This window comes from Cupressus sempervirens, chromosome 10, assembly GCF_028749045.1.
Source record: "Cupressus sempervirens isolate cs-2001-9-10 chromosome 10, ASM2874904v1, whole genome shotgun sequence".
Taxonomy (NCBI): Eukaryota; Viridiplantae; Streptophyta; class Pinopsida; order Cupressales; family Cupressaceae; genus Cupressus; species Cupressus sempervirens.
In genome coordinates this window covers 803,527,481-803,547,464 of record NC_143127.1, presented here as the reverse complement: position 1 = coordinate 803,547,464, position 19,984 = coordinate 803,527,481, and the positions used below count along the sequence as shown (strand labels likewise).

Genomic DNA, 19,984 nt, shown 5'->3' with positions numbered 1-19,984 from the left:
TCATTAAGCATCTCAAAGGTCTTTGTGGTTCAATTTTTGGGTTCGATTGAGCGATGATTTTTGTTATGACTAATCTCATTTGTTTTGTTTGAGTAAACATAATCCAGGAACCTTTTGCAAGCATCTAGGTAAAGGTCTTTCTTTGTTTTGTTAATGTTTTGTATGCATTAACAAAATTTCTTCTTCCATTTTTAATTTTATTTGATCTTTTGATGCATTTAAAAGGTAAAGTTTAAAGTGACAAGAAAATAACCATACACTATAGACAACAAAAGTCTGTTTTTTTATGTATATACAAAGGTTATGTACATGTGTTAATTCCGCAATTCAAAAAATTTCAGCTTATTTTCTGGTAGATGTTGCAAATAGACAGGTAGCATTCACAATTTATCATCATTTCTTGAATTGTCTCAGCTAGGGCATTCCCAACACTTATCCTCACTCTTCTTGGTAGTCTAGGGAAAATCCCATCCAAAGAAGACTCCTCGCTATCTTTTAGACCTAGCGAGATAGATTCAATCTCCTTGCTCTCCTATGATATCCCTTTAGATGGACTCCCAGTGGAAGAATGACTTCCACTAGCCTTTGATGGTTGTTCCCACACTTGTTCAAAGAGCACATGGATGTGGAATTCTTACACGACTTTAATCAAAGAACTTAAAGAAACCCACTCCATGCTTGCATAGCAGTGATGCATGTCTAGAGAACTATTGTGAAAATTCAGTAGAAAAGGGACAAAGGGCACATTTGTGCCAGTTTCCAGGTGAAATTGTAGGTTTGTAGAAAAAGGCAAGCCCACTATAATCAAGGAACTTAAAGAAACCCATTCCATGCCTGGCATAGCAGTGATGCACGTCTAGAGAACTATTGTGAAAATTCAGCAGAAAAGGGACAAAGTTCACATTCGTGCCAGTTTCCAGGTGAAATTGTAGGTTTGTAGAGAAAGGCAAGCTCACTCCCCTTTGTGCAACCAACAACACATCTTCCAACTACTCACATAGGTCCAAGCCAAATAATTCCCATGTTCGGTATGTGATTGTGTAAGTAGATTCACCAAGGTCCAACAAGGAGCCCACAAAGTGTGAAGATATGTCGTTGTCCGATAGATAACGATCCTCCCTATGAAGAAAATCCAAGAGGAGGAACCACTTCAGTGCTTCAAGTACCAAATTTTTACCTATGCCTATTAGATCAACATGATGGCTATTAGTGTTGTAGCCCAAAAATGGCTTTGATCCTCTAGAGATTGTCAGACAAACAAGAGTATCCATCGTTTTAGGGCCTTGTAAGTAAACTTTGCTTCACCTTCGAGCTTTGAACTTCTCATGACCGCAATGACCCTTTTATAGACAACAACAAAAGCTCTCGCAGTTTGGCTGTGTTTAATGCTCTTGGTAAGGAGTCTTGTCATTACTTCCTAAGTGTACCTCTACTATGTTCCTGAGCATCACCACTTTCTTATTTAAGTGAAATTTGGATGAATGCTTCGCGATGAAATGTGCCACTTAGGTATGTCGTACCCCTCAGACTGTGCAAATGGTAAATGTATTTATATCTCACGTTTAACGGAAGATTGTATTGATCTCTATATGTGCAAAGCTTTGCCATAAGGATTTTTTACATTTATTTTTAGTCATTTTGTGAAAGATGGTAGACACTAACTGGATTACATGCCTTTCTGAAATTTATTTGATTGTACCAAGTGGAATGATGTGACTTGCACTGTCATGCTTGGTGAAAAATTAGAGGCATCTTGCTACTACTTTGGAGGCCAAGCTGGAAGTGACATCATAGTCTCCATACACTGAAAAGCCAAAATTCAGTTATTTAAGAAAATCTTCAGAAAGCCTTTGAGGGTCTGAAATGTAATTAAATAAGTGTAATATTCAAGCCACATTGGTAATTGTACTGGGGCTATGGACGCTCGTTGGTAGTAGAGCAATATTGACATTTTTCCAAAGTAATAACCTCTGTAGGGCTATGGATGCTCGCGAGCAGCGAGGCTCTATTTGGTTGGCTATGGGATTCCAACATGGTAGTGCAATGCACACTTTCCACTTAGTATCAGGAGGAATTAACACACTTACATCCACATATCATTGGCAAAGTCTATCTTCACAATTAGACTAAGGTAATGTTGATTGCTCACAGAGTTGGCTTCACTCAGGAAATCAAATACAAATTTTTGCGACATAGTGAGAATCAAAGGCATTTTTTTTTTTTGGAGTTTGAAGGGTACAACTTTTCCTCAAAAGGCAACTACCAAAGTAAGCTCGACCTATCCTTTGAAACAATGTTTCAACTTTCGACAACACTTTGAACTTGATAGGGGTTTGCACTTATGAAGACCTATTTTCCATCTCCTTCTTGCCCATGCAGCTGCACTTGTCCCAAACTTGGAAGTGGTCTTCGTTGATCTGTTGCTTCATTTGTTCTACCTCCGAGAAAGTCAATTGACTCTTTGCTTGTTTGTGCAGGTTTTGGCCCTTCGGTTTCTGCGTACTCTACTAGCTTGAATTAGTAGTAGTTCTCCAATCAAACCAAAGATCCTGGATCTTCAAATTTGGCAAGCCATATTTCTTAAGAGTTGTCAAAAGTTGTAAACTTAAATTTACACCTCTGTGAAGAAAGTGTTTTCTGTCAAAAACAATTCCTTTACGGGAACCTTCACTGGCAGACAACATGTGTCAGTGCGGCAAATGATTTTTGCGCACCTTTTATTTGTTGCTCAACCTTCTTTGTCAGGATGCCATTTGTCCTCTCGCTTCCGACTCTCGCTAATGGAGTATGGTCTTAGCTGACTCCTCGACACATGACTAGCTTGTAGAAGGCCTCTAGAAAAGAAAAGTGTGGTCCCCACAGACAACTTGCCCACTCACCATGTTTCCAACAAAGACCAATTAGCCCTTAGGCCAAAAGACCACACCTCATTTCAAATTCAAAACCCTTAAGAGATGCGTGTCTCCAAGCGACGACCATCCTCAAAGCACATCCTCATGCCATAAGCATTTGTGACACATCGACGACAAAAGCATGAAAATCTTCAAGGAAGGGTCACATTTGCTTAGAAGTGGCTATTGCCAACTATGGGAAGGGAAATTGGCTCATCTAAACAAGATGCAAAAGATATAGGAGCCAACTACAGAGTGTGACTTATCAAGATTTGAGGCGGCAACATTGTTCTCATGACTAAGGATAATTTTCAAAAAATGATGAGGCTTTCTCCTCTCCCAGGCTATATATACTCACATCATTGTAAAAGAAAGAGAGCTTTCACATCTTTGAAAATGAGAAGTAGAACAAGTCAGATATCCAATAAAAGGATCATAACTCATTTCCCCAGGAAGTACTTCTGGGAGAATTGGAGTTAATGCAATTGTCTTGCATCTATGTAATTAGATAGGCTAGCTGTAATTATGCCCCAAGAATTATGAATAATATTAATATTTCACTCGGTCCTTTGGTTTATTCTATGATTCGATTCATTTTTTATAGCTTATGTGCTAGCAAGACTTCTGTTTAGCTTCCAAAATGTTTGTTTCTAGATAGATTATGCCTATGTTGCTTCTTTGTTCATGAAATGATCATTGCATGCATTACTTTATGTTACCATACTAGTCGTTTATGAGCATTTAGATGTACAAGATGGTTGGTCCACGCAAGCCTTGTGGTTTTTACTCTGAAATTACTTGTGCTTGAAAGCCTTGGACTGTCCTTAAGCTGGGTGAATTGCCTCTTGCAATTTCATCTTTTTCCATTCTTTTCTCCACCCCAAGCACAAAGAGGTAGCTTCTAAAACCAAAGAGGTTGCACAATGGCACACAATTAGGTCCCTATCACCATTGTTGCTTCCCATAGATTTGTTACGCCTCGCCAGAGGTAACTTTGGGCTGAGATGCGATTCCGATCATTAACAACCAGCTAACCCATAAAGTAAAAAATAAACATTTTTTTAATGATTGTTTTTGCTTTTATGATTGTATTGCAATATCAAGTTCCAAAAATTTGTAATGGTGGTTCCCAATAAGGCAATCAATATGTAGTAAAAAATGTCTTGCATGTAGTAGGTATAAAACAACAATTTGTCTATAAAGCATATTACAAATAGGATTTTATTAAATTTTTTGCCAAAAAAGCAGTGTCATGTAACAGACTCTAATCACAAAGTCCTGGAACTAGGTAATAAAAATGTAAAACAACACCTATCAACTTTGAAAGCATTGCAACAAATAAAATGCTTTGCTTTTAAAGAATTGGAAATTCCCAAAACAATTAAAAATAGTTTTAAGGTTTGTAAATGATTGAAAAAACAAATGTCTATTAAATCAGCCATTTGACAAAGTAAAAAGATGATGACATTTGAGCAATTATGTAGATGACATCATTTCAAAAATTCATAATGATTTTTTTAATCTATTGAGAACAAAAATTTGAGCCAAGCAATTATGAAACAACTTGTAATGCAGAAGAATATAATATGATTTTTTCGTAACACTTGATAATAATACACTAGTTCGAGGGAGCAGCCTGGCACTCCACTCAAAGGGAAATACCACCACCATTTTTCAACATGAACACAATGCTCAACATGACGATGATAAATAATCTATACCTTCTATAATTTTAGTTTAACTTATTTCCTTCAGAAATTTGCATTGATACTTATGTGATCAATGTAAACTTGTGCATGTGTGCAAAGTAGCTTTTATTTATCTCAATTATTGTATCTTTGATGTTAAATGACTAAATGATGCATGAAAAAAGTTGTAAATCGTTAAAAATATTTGGATTTTTTGGATTTTTAATTTGCCTAGTCCGGACGCCAGGTCCAAGTCCGAGCCCAAAACCAGCTTGCTGAGTTCGAGTCTTGTAACTATGGAACTTACTTCTCATTAACAATCACAAACACTTACAGCTATGGGGTATCATCCAAGCTACTCAGAGCCAATTGATTTCAACCTCAATCCTCTAAAACATCCAAATCTGAGCTCTGCAATAACCTTTAGGCATAAATTCTCAATCATTGATGTGCAAAATGAGCTCCCAAACACCTATTATTTACAGCCCAAGCTCAAAATTAGGTCTTCATTTCTTCTTTTTGTTCATAAAATAAAGTTTTTTATTACTTTACCACTTCAATTAAAAGTGATAATAAAGTCACTTTTATTATTTTATATTATATTATAAAGTGAATATAATATCACTTATATTATTATTCTATTATAATTCCAAGCTTAGAAAACAATAATTTATTTCTCATTTACTCATAGAATGCAATCCATGGCTTGAAACCATATTCTCTCTAAAGCTCTATGATCCCTAATGCCGATTGAAATGATGCAAGCTAACTGGAACCTCGCTTAAATTCAACCAGAAACCTCACAAGAAGTTATCAAGTGAGTCACCTTGTCAACCCATTGGCCTATGAGAACTCAGGTGATAGGGCAACCCTCTGCTCATCTCGTCGCCTAGAAAGGGGACATAACAGTGCAGCACTAAGTTTCAAAGTTGGAGGTACAGAACAATATTTTATTTGCAAAAAATGATTTATTTATATGATGTCTGAGAAACTAGGTCACCTTGAAAATTTTGGATGCTTGAAATTTCTCATTGTCAGTGATCAAAACTGTTTCATTCTCTGCATACTCGTGGCCTTTCCAGCTACAAGTTACTGTTTTTCTTACTAGATATAAGGCTTGCTTCTGTGTTTGTACCATCAATAACTATTAATAAACATCACAGAGATTTGATATTACAGATGAAAATTTAATTGATTTGTATTTTTTTTCTATAAACAAGAAAGTCAGAGAAAGCTATTTTCATTATTAAGTCTTCATGCTAGGAAGCAAGGTTTTACAAGTTTAGTTATTTTTTATTTTTAGTGATGCATGTTCTATTTTCATCATGGTACTGCAGAGGATGGGAGGAACAATGAAGGTGCTGTAATGCAGCTTCATCAGAGGAACCTTGCTTATAATATACAGTGCAATGGCAATCCTGCTGGAGTTTGTGTAACATTAAACAGTGAGAGAGATTTAATTTCATATGGGATGTATGAGTTTGAAGGTATGCATAACCCCAGTATGTATGCTACTTTCAATGAAAATTTTATGGCAGCAAGGATTCAACCGGAGTTCTGTGTGTATTATCAAGATGTTTTTCAAACACACCCAGGCCATATTTTGAAACAGGGTCCAGTTCTTCAAAGTAATTGGGACTATGTTTTGCAACCGGAAAACATAATTGAAAATGCACCTTATAAAATGTATCTCCAAGAGATTTCCCAGGAAATGCAGACTCAAGATTTTCAATACTTCGTTGTAATTGATTTTGAGGCAACTTGTGACATGGGCATACGTCTAACACCACAGGAGATTATTGAATTTCCTTCAGTTCTAGTCAATGGTGTTACAGGGAGATTTGAAGGGCAATTCCAAACTTATTTAAAACCTGTTTATCATCCGGTGCTTACTGATTTCTGCAAGGAACTTACTGGCATTCAGCAAAGTCAGGTAGGGACGATTCTGTTATGTCTCTTTGTTGTGCTCATTTACTTTGTGTTTACTGAGTGTTAAAATCTTCTTAGAGGTCCCCTTCTTTCCATTATCTAGTCTTGTCTTATTTCGTTGATTGCTTTGATTGAAATGTTTATTCAATGGGGCATGCATGGACACAAGACTGATAAATCTGTTAGTTATCCTTTGTGCTTGTTACTAATTTATTTTGTCAGAGAGGCTGACTATTTGTGGAGTCCTATTAAATTCCCATTGATCTGATGTCCTATTTTGTGTTATTCCTATTAGTCTCCAGCAGCAAATTGAGATAAATTGTCATCTATTGCATACTGTATCATCTTCTATCTGAAATTATACATATATTATATAATTGGAATGCAAAACCTATTTGTAGATGTTTAGTTCCCACAACATACTCTAAGCATGCCTTGACAAACACATTTGCAAGATACAATTTTGGTTTTGGTCTACAGCTTTCTTGGGATCCCTTGGCTGTGGTAGAATCTTTCTTGCTAGTGGATCATGGAGTAAAATGTTGTGAAGACTTTTTATACCATTGAGGATCAAAGATCAATTTTACTTTGATCTTTAGAGAGTAGATTCCTTTTTATAGTCATATTTAAGTTCTTATGTTTTTAACTTTATTGCACTTTCTTAAATTTTTTGTAAATGAGTTGTTGTGGAGAGCATCTATTGATCATGGCAGTTAACCGAATTTGTGGAGATCAATGTTGTTCTTGGCTTATTGTCACCTCTAGTTAATCACTGCACTTTAGATGAAAATACATGGAAAATCTATATAATAGTAGTTTTGATTTTTTTCTTATTGGCTTGTTTTGCAGGAATTCTCTTACCACATAGAGATTTTGTTGGGCATGTACCATGATTTTAGTATTTATTTATTAAGTTAACACTTCAGACTTTGACAGATTGAATCATATATGCATGACTTCCTCATTCTCTACTAAATCAAGTGATGTTTACTAGGATCACCTAGAATGTTGCAAAATTTGACCTAAGCTTTATACTACTTTTGTAATTGTTAAGGTATACTGATTTTTCAGGAGTGTTGGTAGATATGGTTGCATACCCTATTTATATTTCCATCATGCAACTATAACAGTAGATCTCTTCTCTGAACGTACATGATATAAGTGGGCTGACAGTTTCACAAAGTTAAATATATACTTCAGTGTCTCAATCACTCAATGGGTTAAAACTTAAAAATGGAGCTGCTAAAATGTATATCTAGGGGAGAGAAGTCAGATGTTAGGCAGCCTTTTATTCTACTATTATGTCAGATTTGACTGAGTTATGAATTTTGTTAAAACTAAAAGAGGTGTAAAATTTTTATTGAATATCAAAGAGAGCTGAACAACACAAGAAACAAAAAGAACTACATAGCTTTATCTTGGTCCACAAGTTGAACCAACATCTGAGATAAATCAAGGGGAAGCATCCTATGATCAAGAATATTCCAAGCCGGCCCCTGCTCAGAGGCCCATTTAGCCAAAGAATCAGCCACACCGTTCCACTCACGAGGGATATACATAAAAGACACAGAATCCAGAGAATTTACTAACTGAATGATTTGCTAAATAACCAGAGCCAAATGCCAATTCACATGCACAAGGTTCCTATTATGCAATAAGTTCACAACCACCTGCGAGTCAGTCTCACAAATGATTCTTTTCTAGCCACGTTGACAACACTGTTCCACTACAACCAAGATAGCCAAGGCTTCCATGAGGTTATTAGTATGGTAACCCTTGTATATAGAAAACAGAAACTGAATATCACCTGAACTATCACGCCCAACTCCCCCAATACCAGTCGGACCAGGATTTCCCCGAGAAGAACCATCAGTGTTGATTTTAAGAGTGCCCGCCTCAGGAGGAGACCAATGTCCCTGACGATTAACACGTTGAGAGTGTTGCTTAGCTCTATTCCCAGAGCGGGTGTGGGGGACTGAGGAATTGCAACCATGAAGAGGAAAGGAGAGGCAAGAGTAAATACCAGCATCAGTAGGATCCAAACCCCCACCGATGTCACATTTAGCTAGGAGTGTTTCCTGAAGAGAATTAACAATTTTCCCCCATAGGTGCCTGATCTCGAACTGCAAATCATGAAAGATCCTCTTATTCCTCTCAAGCCAAACATGCCATAAAATAAGGGAAGGGCCGATAGTCCAAGCAACCTAAAGAAAAGAAGTCTTGGAAGGGGAATGGCCTAAACGGTCCTAGAATTCAGACAAAGAGGAAACATGCCAGCACGTGCATCCCCACACACTCCACCAGAAGTGCCAAATTTGTTTGGCAAAGGGGCACTGGGAAAAAAGGTGAGATACAGTCTCTTCACTATTGCGACAGAGAACACAGATGGAAGGCCCTTGGAAGCCTCGCTTGCAGAGATTATCCCAAGTAAGACAACGATTGTAAACTAGAATCCAGAGGAAAAAGTTACACTTGGGCCATGAAAAAATATTCCAAACTTTCTTCCACCAAGAGACCTCCACCTCACCAAAAAGTTGCTTCGTCAGCGCAAGGTACCCAGAAGAAACAAAATACTTGCCAGAAGAAGCACCTCCCCAAAGCCAAAACATCAGGTTCTTGCAACGAGCTGCACTCCTTAGAAGCCAATATCTGAGATAGTTCCAATCGATCTCCCAGTGAGCCACCCAGCGGCCAATCAGAAGAATTCTTCCATCTATAACCCACAACAAGGCCTAGGTTAAAAGCCTCCTTATAATGAGCCACCTTATTCCATCTAGCAGAAAAGAAAGAATCACAAAGAGCTTGCAAGTGAGGATGAGAGGATAGGAGAGGAGGATGACCATTCCAAGAATCACTCCAAAATAGAGCCTCAGTGCCTCTATTGCAGATCGAAAATAAACTTCGCTTCACTAGGTGAGCACCAATCTTAAGGGTATTCCACACCATAGAGCCTCTTCCCTCAAGAGAAAACCTGGAAATATCTGAAGGTTCAACACCAAGTAAATACTTGTGTGACAAGATATGGGCCCAAAGCTGAGACTGACTAGTACACCAACGCCAATAGAGCTTGGCAGCAAGAGCTTGACTGCACAAGATAGCAGACTGAAGGCCAAGGCCTCTTTCCTTTTTTGGCCTGCAAACAGTATCCCAATTGATGAGGCTCCATTTGGTATGTTGCAAATTGCCACTCCAAAGAAATTGGCGGGAGAGGGCATCAAATTCCTACATCACAAAATATTCCAAAATATGCAAGTCTATATCATCGTTTGATTTCTGAATGTGTGTTTTTGCAGATTCGATCATGTGCTTCAGATGTCAAGTACCTACTACCAACTGTAGCGTTAACTACAGTCCATTACTTTTGAACTGATGTCATTAATTTCTAAATGCTTCATATTTTGTTTCTTTCTGAAAAACTAGTTATATTTCTCTGACACTGCTTTATGTCAAAGTATCTGCAAATGTTTTGAAAAGGTAGTGTTTGAATTATATGCTTATGGTGTGCTTTTCCCTTTTGGAGGTATTTTTTGAATACCCCAGGTGGAAGTATCATGAGGTTAGACTAACTTATGGATGGCACGTGCATTTTGAAAAAGAGGCTGCTGTTGGCCTGCCAGGTGGACACATTTAGGGAGATAAACAACTTTGGATTGTGTGCATGTAATGTGATGTTTGATGAAGATGTAAAAATACTTCTGCATTGTTGAAAAAATAAATCAGTTACGAAAAAGATAAGACATACCCATATAAGAATAGACAGCAATAGCATGGTTACCCGTAAATCTGTTTGAAGGGACAGCTGTTTATGCTTGTGTTCTGCACCTACATGATGCCTACTAGACATCAAAAAGCTGATGTGTATGTGCTCTAACAAATGAAGCTTGTATGTGAGAAGATTACAAACATGAATAAAGTCTGTATTGTAGGTGCAAGTGCAACAAATTTTAGGTGTCAGCAGATACATTATCTCAAATTACTTCTACTAAGAATATATAACATGTGGTTTGTTGTGCTGATGGAGACCATATCTTTATTAACTCACATGTGCCAAAGATACAGAGGCAACTGTGTTGGCAACCTTATAGATAAATCATGAAAAGCCAACATGATTTGGGAAAGCCTATATATTTGTACACTAACAGAATAATTCCATGAAATTTAGAAACTAATGATTCCAGGGTAATCTAACAATATTTATACACATGTTGGGGGCATGCACTGGGGCAGATAGGGTATGACCATCAGGCTGTACAAAATCCATCTCTTAAGAACACCTATTTTTCTCACCAGGATGTGTATGGAACAAACTGAGGGATTCAATTGGTTTAATGCTTCTGTACCCAGAACAAGGAGCTGAGCATTTTGTGCAAGTGATCTGTTAACCTGAGCTATAGTGGTGTCTGGAGGAAATTGAAATGATTTTTTAGAATAGTCACTCAAAGTTAGTGAAATATCTCAACAGCCCTCACAAACAGCAATAATATAGATCAGTCTGAAATTCATCTGCAGTGTAACAGGTCTACAAGATGTTTTTTTTTTCCAAAAAATATAAAAATCTATAATGCATCTACAAGAACACAATTTTGTTACCGATAGATCTACAGTCTTCTGACCTGCAATTCCATCTCATCACAGGTATGAGACATTCATCTATGCAACTTTTAGAAGTTGTGACAGTAATTGCAGGTATGGCTAGAGTTTGAAATAGGAGTTATGTCTTTTATTATGGGCCATGGTTACTGCTGAAGAAAAATGATATGTATTTTACAAATTCCAAAACAATCTTGAAGCCCTTAAATTTTGATATGTAGTTTAGGTCAATAACATGCAAGTCAAACAGGTGACTGTCTAAATTTGACTTGTATCAGTGAAACTTCATTTTTTAAGTAATAATGTTAGGTGTCATTTGCAATAGTGAAGGAGAGATGACATATCAAAGTTTTAGCACTGCCCTCTGAGAATGACCATAGGGCTGCAGCAATGACTTTTTGTGGACACTTGTTCCTTCCTCTAAGCTCAAATTGCTAGGGAGGGGTGCATCTCACTGACAGCTATCTACTATTTGAGGATTTGATGGCCATCTTTGTGTTTTTAATTTGTTTCACACAATGAATTGTAAGACAAACTGGTAGACAAATGGTACTGGAAATGAGTTTACTTAAATGCGAAAGAGAGTGATCATTCAAGACATTCAAAAAGGTGCCTGATCAACATAAGCTTCCTTCCTCTAAGCTCAGATTGTTAGGGAGGTGCACATCTCAGTGACAACTATCTACTATTTGAGGATTTCACGGCCATCTTTGGGTTTTTAATTTTGTTTCACGCAATGAATTGTAAGACAAATTAGTAGACAAATGGTACTAGAAATCAGTTTAGTTCAATGGAAAAGACAATGATCATCCAAGACATTCAAAAGGGTGCCTGATCATCATAATGGAGAGCACTACCAGCTTGGAGTATCCCTCATATGTTTCTGCGAAAGTGAAGAAATAAATGGTAAACATTTGATTCCTAGATTGATTTTCTAGGGCCATGCAAGCTGTCAGTCCTCGCATTAGTTCGTAGGGATCCACATAAATTATGTATAAATGCATGCCACATTGCAATAAAGCACAAATCTTGTGTTATTTTAAAAGATCTGTCCTAATTTATTATTGTATAAAGTGTAAAGTCAAGTCAAACTCGACAAAATGAAATTTTGAGAGATGTTTGTCAAACTTTGAAGTGAAAGTCACATTGCTATGGAAGTCCAAGAAAATGCTCTAAAAAATGTAAAAGCACAGTGTTGAACATAGAATTATAAAATAACTCATGATCTCTGGTAACGAAAAGATCTCAAGTCCAAAAGGAGTTTAGGATTCTGGAAAATCCATTAGTGTTCTGAAAGTGTGTTGATGAGTGGGCCATGGTCTTATAATTGAGTCATGTGAACACTACTACAACTTTCATAGAGATAAAAAGTATGTTTACATTGCCAAAAAACAAAAGTCCAAGGATCAAGGTGATTCAAATGTCACCACCATGTTAACAAATCAGTAGCAGTTACATCCAAAACTTTCCACCTCATTTAGCACGACTCATTCGAAATAAAAAATCAGCTTAGTTACTGGAGTCGTGTCTGGGAGGCCGGATTCGGATTCGGATCTGATCCAGATCCGGATTCATGCCAGGATTTGTCCAGATTTGGGCAGGATCCTTGTTTTGGACCATGGATCTGTCTGGATCCGTGGACTTTAAATCCGGATGAATCCACAGTCCAAAACAAGGATCCGTCAGAAATCCGCATGGATCCTAATGAATCCATCACGAATCCACATGAATCTGTCATGAATCCCTAAGGACCCACAGGCCAGACTTGGAATAAATATGTATAATGTATAAATATTTTTTTATATAATGCTTATATATCTAAATTTAAAAACTATCTATATCTCTCTCTATATATGTACTCACAAATCCCAATGGGAAAAATAAAAAATCACGAATCCAAGAATCCGATTCACATGCCCGAATTGGATTCATATCCCGAATTGGTGAGTAAGTAAATTAGGGGATGGACTCATTATAACAAGACAGAGATTTATCAAGGTTTTAATCACATCTACATCACATGATGACAGTTTTCAATGTCACCAGATGTAACATGAAGCTACTTTAAATAACTTTTAATAGGAAGCATATTCACACAACTCGGTTCTAAACTGCATCCAAGATTCCAGAGTTCTGACCATTATCCCAACCATAGGACTGAGACAGTTCAATGGCAGACACTTGGGGATCTCTTGAGTCATAATTTTACCTCTTCATACTTCTGGGTTCACATTCTAAAAGATTGGCACTTTTTTTATTTAATCAATGTTATTGATAATTTGTGGAAACTAAAGCCATTTCTAATTGTAAAAGTGGTATATGTTGCTGTACGTGACGTGTTTATGCCAAATTATGAGACTATTAGACATTCATTAATCTTCTAGAAGAGAAGATATACAATAGATAGATAGATGGAACTCATAAATCTTTAGGGATTTGTCGAATAAATTTTTCGAATCTTATATTTCAAGCTTGCAATCAGAAGTAGAATTATGTGACATTTAGAGGAACATAGATTTGTCACAGAAAAAAAAGAAGTACTGCTTTGGTCTAGAATAATTGATGAATCTAGTTCTGAGTTAATGACAGGTAGCTTAGCTATTAAAATTTAAGATCCAGTGATGAGTGGTAGGTAGCTCTGTATGCCATTTCTCAGTTGCATTTCGAAATAAATCATGAGTATTTGTATTGAAGTGGCTGCATGCAAAGTGTTAACAATTATAACGTATCTCAAATAATTTTGTGGTTGTAGCTGTCTTGAAACATAATGGGATGGCCTTTTTGAGTCATACTGTAGGAGACTACTTTTGAAATTTGTATGCCATAAACTGGAGTTTGAAATCAAATGAGATAGAGGGCTATTTGCTTCTATTGGAGGCTAACTGGTAACTCATTAACACTATTCACGTATGTATCTTTCCATTCTTATCCAATTTAGTAAAGTAGAGTGGAATTGCTTGTCATCGTACGAGTAAAACAGTCTCTGTAATACTCAATTTATTTTAGGGATACAATCTGGTACTTAGTTTTCATTGCAGTTTTTAATTTTTGGGTGGATTAAAATGCATCGTCATTTTCTCTGTGCTAGAAATACCATTTAGTTCTTTTCTTCCATAAATTGTTCCCTCCTTCAGTCCTTTTTAATGAAATGTCTGCCACTGTCACGAGTGAAGAGAAACCCACTTCGGGTTTCCTGGGTATTGTGTCCAGTGTCCATTTATCAGTTGGAAATTTGATACTATTTCAGGGGACAGAAATCTGACATAACAGTAGAGAACTTCTCTATTGTCAAGCTGAGTAGTGTGAAAAATATGTACAGTGTGAATGCATCATAAAGTAGATTTGCCCAAACCCTGTCTCAGCAATATCATTCAGGAGAAATGTTTTTTCATGTGCTATTGACTTCGATGAGACAAATAAGAAAAAGCTGCCTAAACACAAGAATCTATGGCAAATGGAGGAAATGTGCAATTTTCTGGGAACTCTTGAATTTAAATGCACTTTGCTGGGTTCAGCTGAACTCCCAAGAATTCAGGCAGAGGGAAAAGAGAATGTTTTGTTCATTTTGTCTGTTATTATTAAGAGATACCAAAATCTTACAGCTCAACGGGAAGTTAAGGAAGCAACAAAATAAAGTTGCATAGGTTTGTCCAATAATTTATGCAAATTGGGAAGCTGTATCTCTTGAATTTACACATTCCAAGTGCGTATTTAAGCCCAGACTATTTGTGAGCCAATGAAGATATTATGTGTTTTTCACTTTTCTGCTTATACACATTCAATGTGTTTCATCAATGTTTTACCTGGAATGAATTTATTTTTGTTTTCTCCATTTTTTCCCTGTACAGGATGCAAAAGGTATTTATTTGTAATTGTGATCAAACTGGTATGATTACATTCACAATTTCAAATGGGCAGTGCTTTTCTTTTCCCCGTAATCTCACTGGGAAGCAGATACCTTAAAATTTTGATTTAGTTGCATTTAACTATCTTATTATCTGTTGCTATCCAAAGCAAATGAATATCATTTTAACTGTTCTTAGCATATGCTGATATCGAAGGGAAATAATTATCATCTTTTTTCTTTTCTCTATGACAAGTCAGAGCTCATGTGTTTGATGCCATTGTAGTTACTAGTAGCTATACCAGAATTAAAGAAATTGCTACATGCCTTAAACTACTTAAGCAGATACAGAGGCTATGATGATGTAAAATCTCATTCCTTAAATATGCTTATGATACTTTATCTACCTACAACAACCTTCATATACATTAAATGCTCATTCATGCACATGCTAATGTTCAGTGTTATGCTTATATATTATCATGTCAACATCTAATAACATTAAGGTGTATTATAGGAGCATGTAGTGTGGTTACTAAAACATGGGTTTGGTAGCTGCAATTTATAGGAGGGAAGATGAAATAGTTCTTGTTCCTCTACCTTTTAGTTTAGGTTAGGATCTCATTTAGGACTTACATGTTCCGGCATTTGTAGGTTTCTGAAGGAGTTCCTTTGAGTGAAGCCTTGTTAATTCATGACAGTTGGTTGGAGGAAAGAGGAGTTAAAAATACCAACTTTGCCATTGTGACCTGGGGTGACTGGGATTGCGAGGTAATGTTGGAGTCTGAGTGCAACTTGAAGGGCATTCGGAAGCCTAGCTACTTTAACAGGTAGCTAGCTCTTTACTTAATTTTGTTTTTTTAAATGCTTTTGGATTCTTGTTCATGGAATTTCATGACATCAAAGTGGGAATATGGTTTTGTCATTTCCATCACACAGAAGCTTTTTTTTCAATAAAATCAAAAGAATGCACTATCATTTAGCTAGTTCCTGAAGGAACTAAATCAATTGATAGGAGTTTGTATTAATATCATCTATGCCCTCTTCATTGTTTTATGATGGATAAATATTTTTCCTGGTCAATTATTTTTAATGGCTGTGAGACAGATTGATTTTCATATGACCTTTTATGATAACTTTTGCTCTGCGTCTTTAAAGTGATGCTTTTGATAGCCTAGTCGAACACTAACTATTGTAGTAAATAAAATGGACTTTAAATTTCTCCTTGTGGACAGATGGATCAATTTGAAGCATCTATTTTGTAATGCATTTGATCAATTTCGATGCAATCTAAAGGATGCTGTACAGTTAGCTGGGCTTTTGTGGGAAGGTCGAGCTCACTGTGGCCTGGATGATGCCAAGAACACTGCTAGGCTTCTTGTAGACCTTATGAGACGTGGAATGAAATTGCCAATCACGTCAAGGTGTTCCTCTAATGTATCGAAGTACACACCATCTATGCAAAAGCAATTGCAGACCTCTGTGGGTGGAAGCTTTGTGTCAGAAGCAAGTGTACATGCATTGGGTAATGGACTACTGTTAAGAGCAACAAATGAAGGAATGGAAACAAGGACACTTTGTTTCTGTGGAGTGAGGAGTAACAAATGCATGAGTAGGAAACCAGGGCCAACGCATGGAAAATACTTTTTTGGTTGTGGTAATTATTCCATTAAAAGAGGTGCAGCTTGTGCATATTTTGAATGGGCTGTTCCAGATGTGCCTTTGAATGCTTAGATTGTGAAAAATGTCTAATGCTTAATTAAGGAGGCAGACAGAAGGGATAACACCAATATGTGTCATCAATCTGTATCGGCCATTCAATTGTCTTCAAATATTGGGTGGCTCTTCTGCAGAGCAAACAGAATTATTAGCTGTTGGCTAATGTTAATTTGGACATTTTTATTGTTGCAGTCTGTACATTCTGGTATTTTCGCAAGGAGAATTGGTGTTTGATATCATGGTTTGGTATTGGCTAATATGTAATTTTTTTAATTTGATGTCTTCATATTTCTTCCTAGATTGAATGGTATATTTCACAATTTTTAGTAGATGCATGAATGAAATAGGATATGTCAGTGAGGTCTGATCATTACTTGTTCATAAATATTGAATCAAGTCGCAAGTTTTATTAAATTCATATGTTTTCAGGGATATTTTTGATTCAGTCATGTTATTCAGGAAGCCTAATTCAATGGTCTGGAATTTACCCGGGTGTGGCATATCTCTTTTCTCTCCTATTATGTCATTTTAATTGGTGAAATTTCCATTTTTTTTTGCCATTACAGAGTCACATAGTTAGTCCTTATCTGGAGTCTGGTCAAGAAGGTTTGTATTGTGAAAATATTGACAACATTACATTATTTTCTGATACTCGTTTGACCCAGCTTTCCCTTTGCTTCATGCCATTTCCATGGAATTTCTAATAGCACGGAAAAGATCTTGGAGGGTGGCAGGCATGGAAATAGTTCGTGGATTTAAGAAGGGCAGAAATCATGTTTTTAAATTTTAATGGATTATTCATGAGACTGGTACTTCGGAGATTCAATTCATGTAACATTGCAATAGTGATCTGTTAATTGTTGCATGCACGTGATTTGTATGTAGTTGTCTGCCTATTATCATCTGAAGAGAAGTTTCCAAAATATAGGGAATGTTACAAGCTTTCTCTTACCATTAACGGTGCCTGTTAAAACAATATTATTATTTATTTTTCTGAGAGAGCAAACAGAGTTCGTTGTTTGTGGGTTTGGTAAATTCTAGAATTGAAATGGGGAATTGGATAAAATTTAGTTTATCATTTAGGCATTGCCAACACATTTTCCTTCCGGTGAAAGATGAGTACAATTGTAACAACCAAAGTTTTATATAAAATAAATATAAATTAATAGCCATAGAGCTGTTTTGTTCGAATGCATCTGACAATTGTAAGGCGTGGAAAGCATGATGTGAACAGTACCCTAGTACCAACGTATTGCTATACATCTTCCCTGTTGGCGTAGCGACTATATCCTCGATGAGAACCCTCTCCACCATCAGTACGTGCTTTTGGTGTGATGGAAAAATCTACATGGTATCAGAGCGCAAGTCACCTGTTCGAGTCCATCAAACCCGACTATATCCTCGAGGAGAACCCTCTCCACCATCAGTACGTGCTTTTGGTGTGATGGCAAAATCTACATTCCCCACTTCCACGGAAGATTTAAAAACCACTTCCCCCCAATATCAGCATAATTTTAAATCCTCCTCAAAATTTTAATCAATAGGCTGCCTGTTTTTGGTTCGCAGCCTGTAGGATGCCTCTCAAGTCAGTCTCCATCTGCTTCCACAGAAAAAAGCTCCCTCAACTAACTAGACAATTTGGAGCAAAAAGATCATATTAAATAGCAAAAACTGCTATTGTAGGTTCTTGTGCATGCTTTTCATGATGATTTGATTTCAATAGGAGTGACTGAATGCAGATTGGTTTGGCTTTGTTTTTTTTTAAAATTCTCTCCTATAATAGTCTCTCTTGCATTTCTTTGTCAAACTCTGCATATATTTTTCTCATTGACAACATTAACACTACACAGTTTGTGCAAAATCTTCACTTGACAGGGTTCCACTAAGATTTTCACCTGATAGGTTATGCATTCGAGTCCCTAGAACATATGCCTTCGCCATTGATCATAATATAATGATAAAATGTAGAGCATGTTTCAAAAAAGCTCTATAATTGGTTTACAAAAGCTTATTTGGCTTTTACACGATGAGAAGGCTAATGTTGGTGTGGTAAGTATGCTTTCTCTCAAGTATACAAATTTCCTTTGATGTTATTAATGGACAAAAGAGATAGATCAGGGCACTCAGTAATGTTTTAGAGTAGTGGTCCATTGTGATTGAACTGATGCATTTTTTTTTGAAATGCAAATTCATGGTTGGGGAATTTGCATTTATTTGATTTCGTTGGTTGTAACCATTTGGTTAATCAGACCTTCAACATTGGATCTTCTGTAAGCTATAGAGAGTGTTCGTTGGCCTATTTTCTCCATTTGGGGATGTAGGATTTTGCATTTTCACAATAGCGAAGTCATAATACTTCAGAATGGTCTCCAATCTGGGTTGCAGGTTTAATTGGCCATTTTTTGTTATTTAATATGCGTGATCTTAGTTTTGGATTCTGGGTATAGCTGTAATTGTCTTCTTTTCTATTTAAACGAATACCATGTTAAACCAGAGTCTTTGAAGAATGCATATTCAAACATATGTGCAACGTCTCTTGGAAGCGAGGCCAGTATTGAACCCTTCACTTAGAAGGGCTCGTTTGTTTGCTGGAATAGGAGCAGGGAAATAGGAATAAGAAATGTATTTTTTATTTGGTACCTCAAATTGGAATAGGAAATAGGCAAACATATTCCAATTTTGCTCCTTAATGAGCATATGTCCATTCCAAAAAATAGTTGTTATTGGAATGAGCCATTTGTATTCCCAATCTAATTTTTCTTTTAATTTTTTTTTTTAAAAATTAATTTAATTTTTTACAATTTTTAAAAATTTTTTTTAAAAAAAAAAATTATTATATTTATTTTTAAAAATACAAAACTTCACCTTATTCCATTCCATTTTTGTACAACCAAACAAGGGAGTAACATATTCCTAATCAAGTACCAGGTTAACCAAACAAGAATGGGATTGATAAGTAGGAGATGATTTCCACAGCTAGTCAAATTGTGATGTGAATATCAGGATTTAACTGTGTGATTTTTGAGTCAAACTCGATGACCCATCTTTCATGAGTAGTGATTCAACATGAATCCATCTCTCATGAGAATAAATGGAACACTTAGCACTCATTGGATCTAGGTGATGCTCACAGGGGTGAAGCACCGGGACTTCCTGGGAGGTCACCCATCCCAGTACTACTCCAGCCTGAGCGCGCTTAACTATAGAGTTTCCTCCACAGTTAAACCTAAAGCTTGCAACCCCATTTGCAAAACCTTCACCAAGTGTTGTGCCTTATGAACCATTCATTAGAAAGCCCCTTAAGCTCATCAATTGATAAGTAG

At 36.5% G+C, this 19,984-nt stretch overlaps 1 protein-coding gene across 1 annotated transcript in view; it reads left to right on the top strand.

Moving 5' to 3' along the window:
- Positions 1-16,900, top strand: part of LOC149536357 (uncharacterized) — a 29,432-nt gene extending 12,532 nt beyond the window's left edge. The window contains exons 2-4 of the mRNA XM_089807418.1: positions 5,917-6,512; positions 15,597-15,772; positions 16,178-16,900. Of these exons, the coding sequence (XP_089663544.1) occupies positions 5,917-6,512; positions 15,597-15,772; positions 16,178-16,676 (1,271 nt within the window). The 3' untranslated portion in view covers positions 16,677-16,900. The remainder of the gene's footprint in view (positions 1-5,916; positions 6,513-15,596; positions 15,773-16,177) is intronic.
- Positions 16,901-19,984: the final 3,084 nt, after the last annotated feature.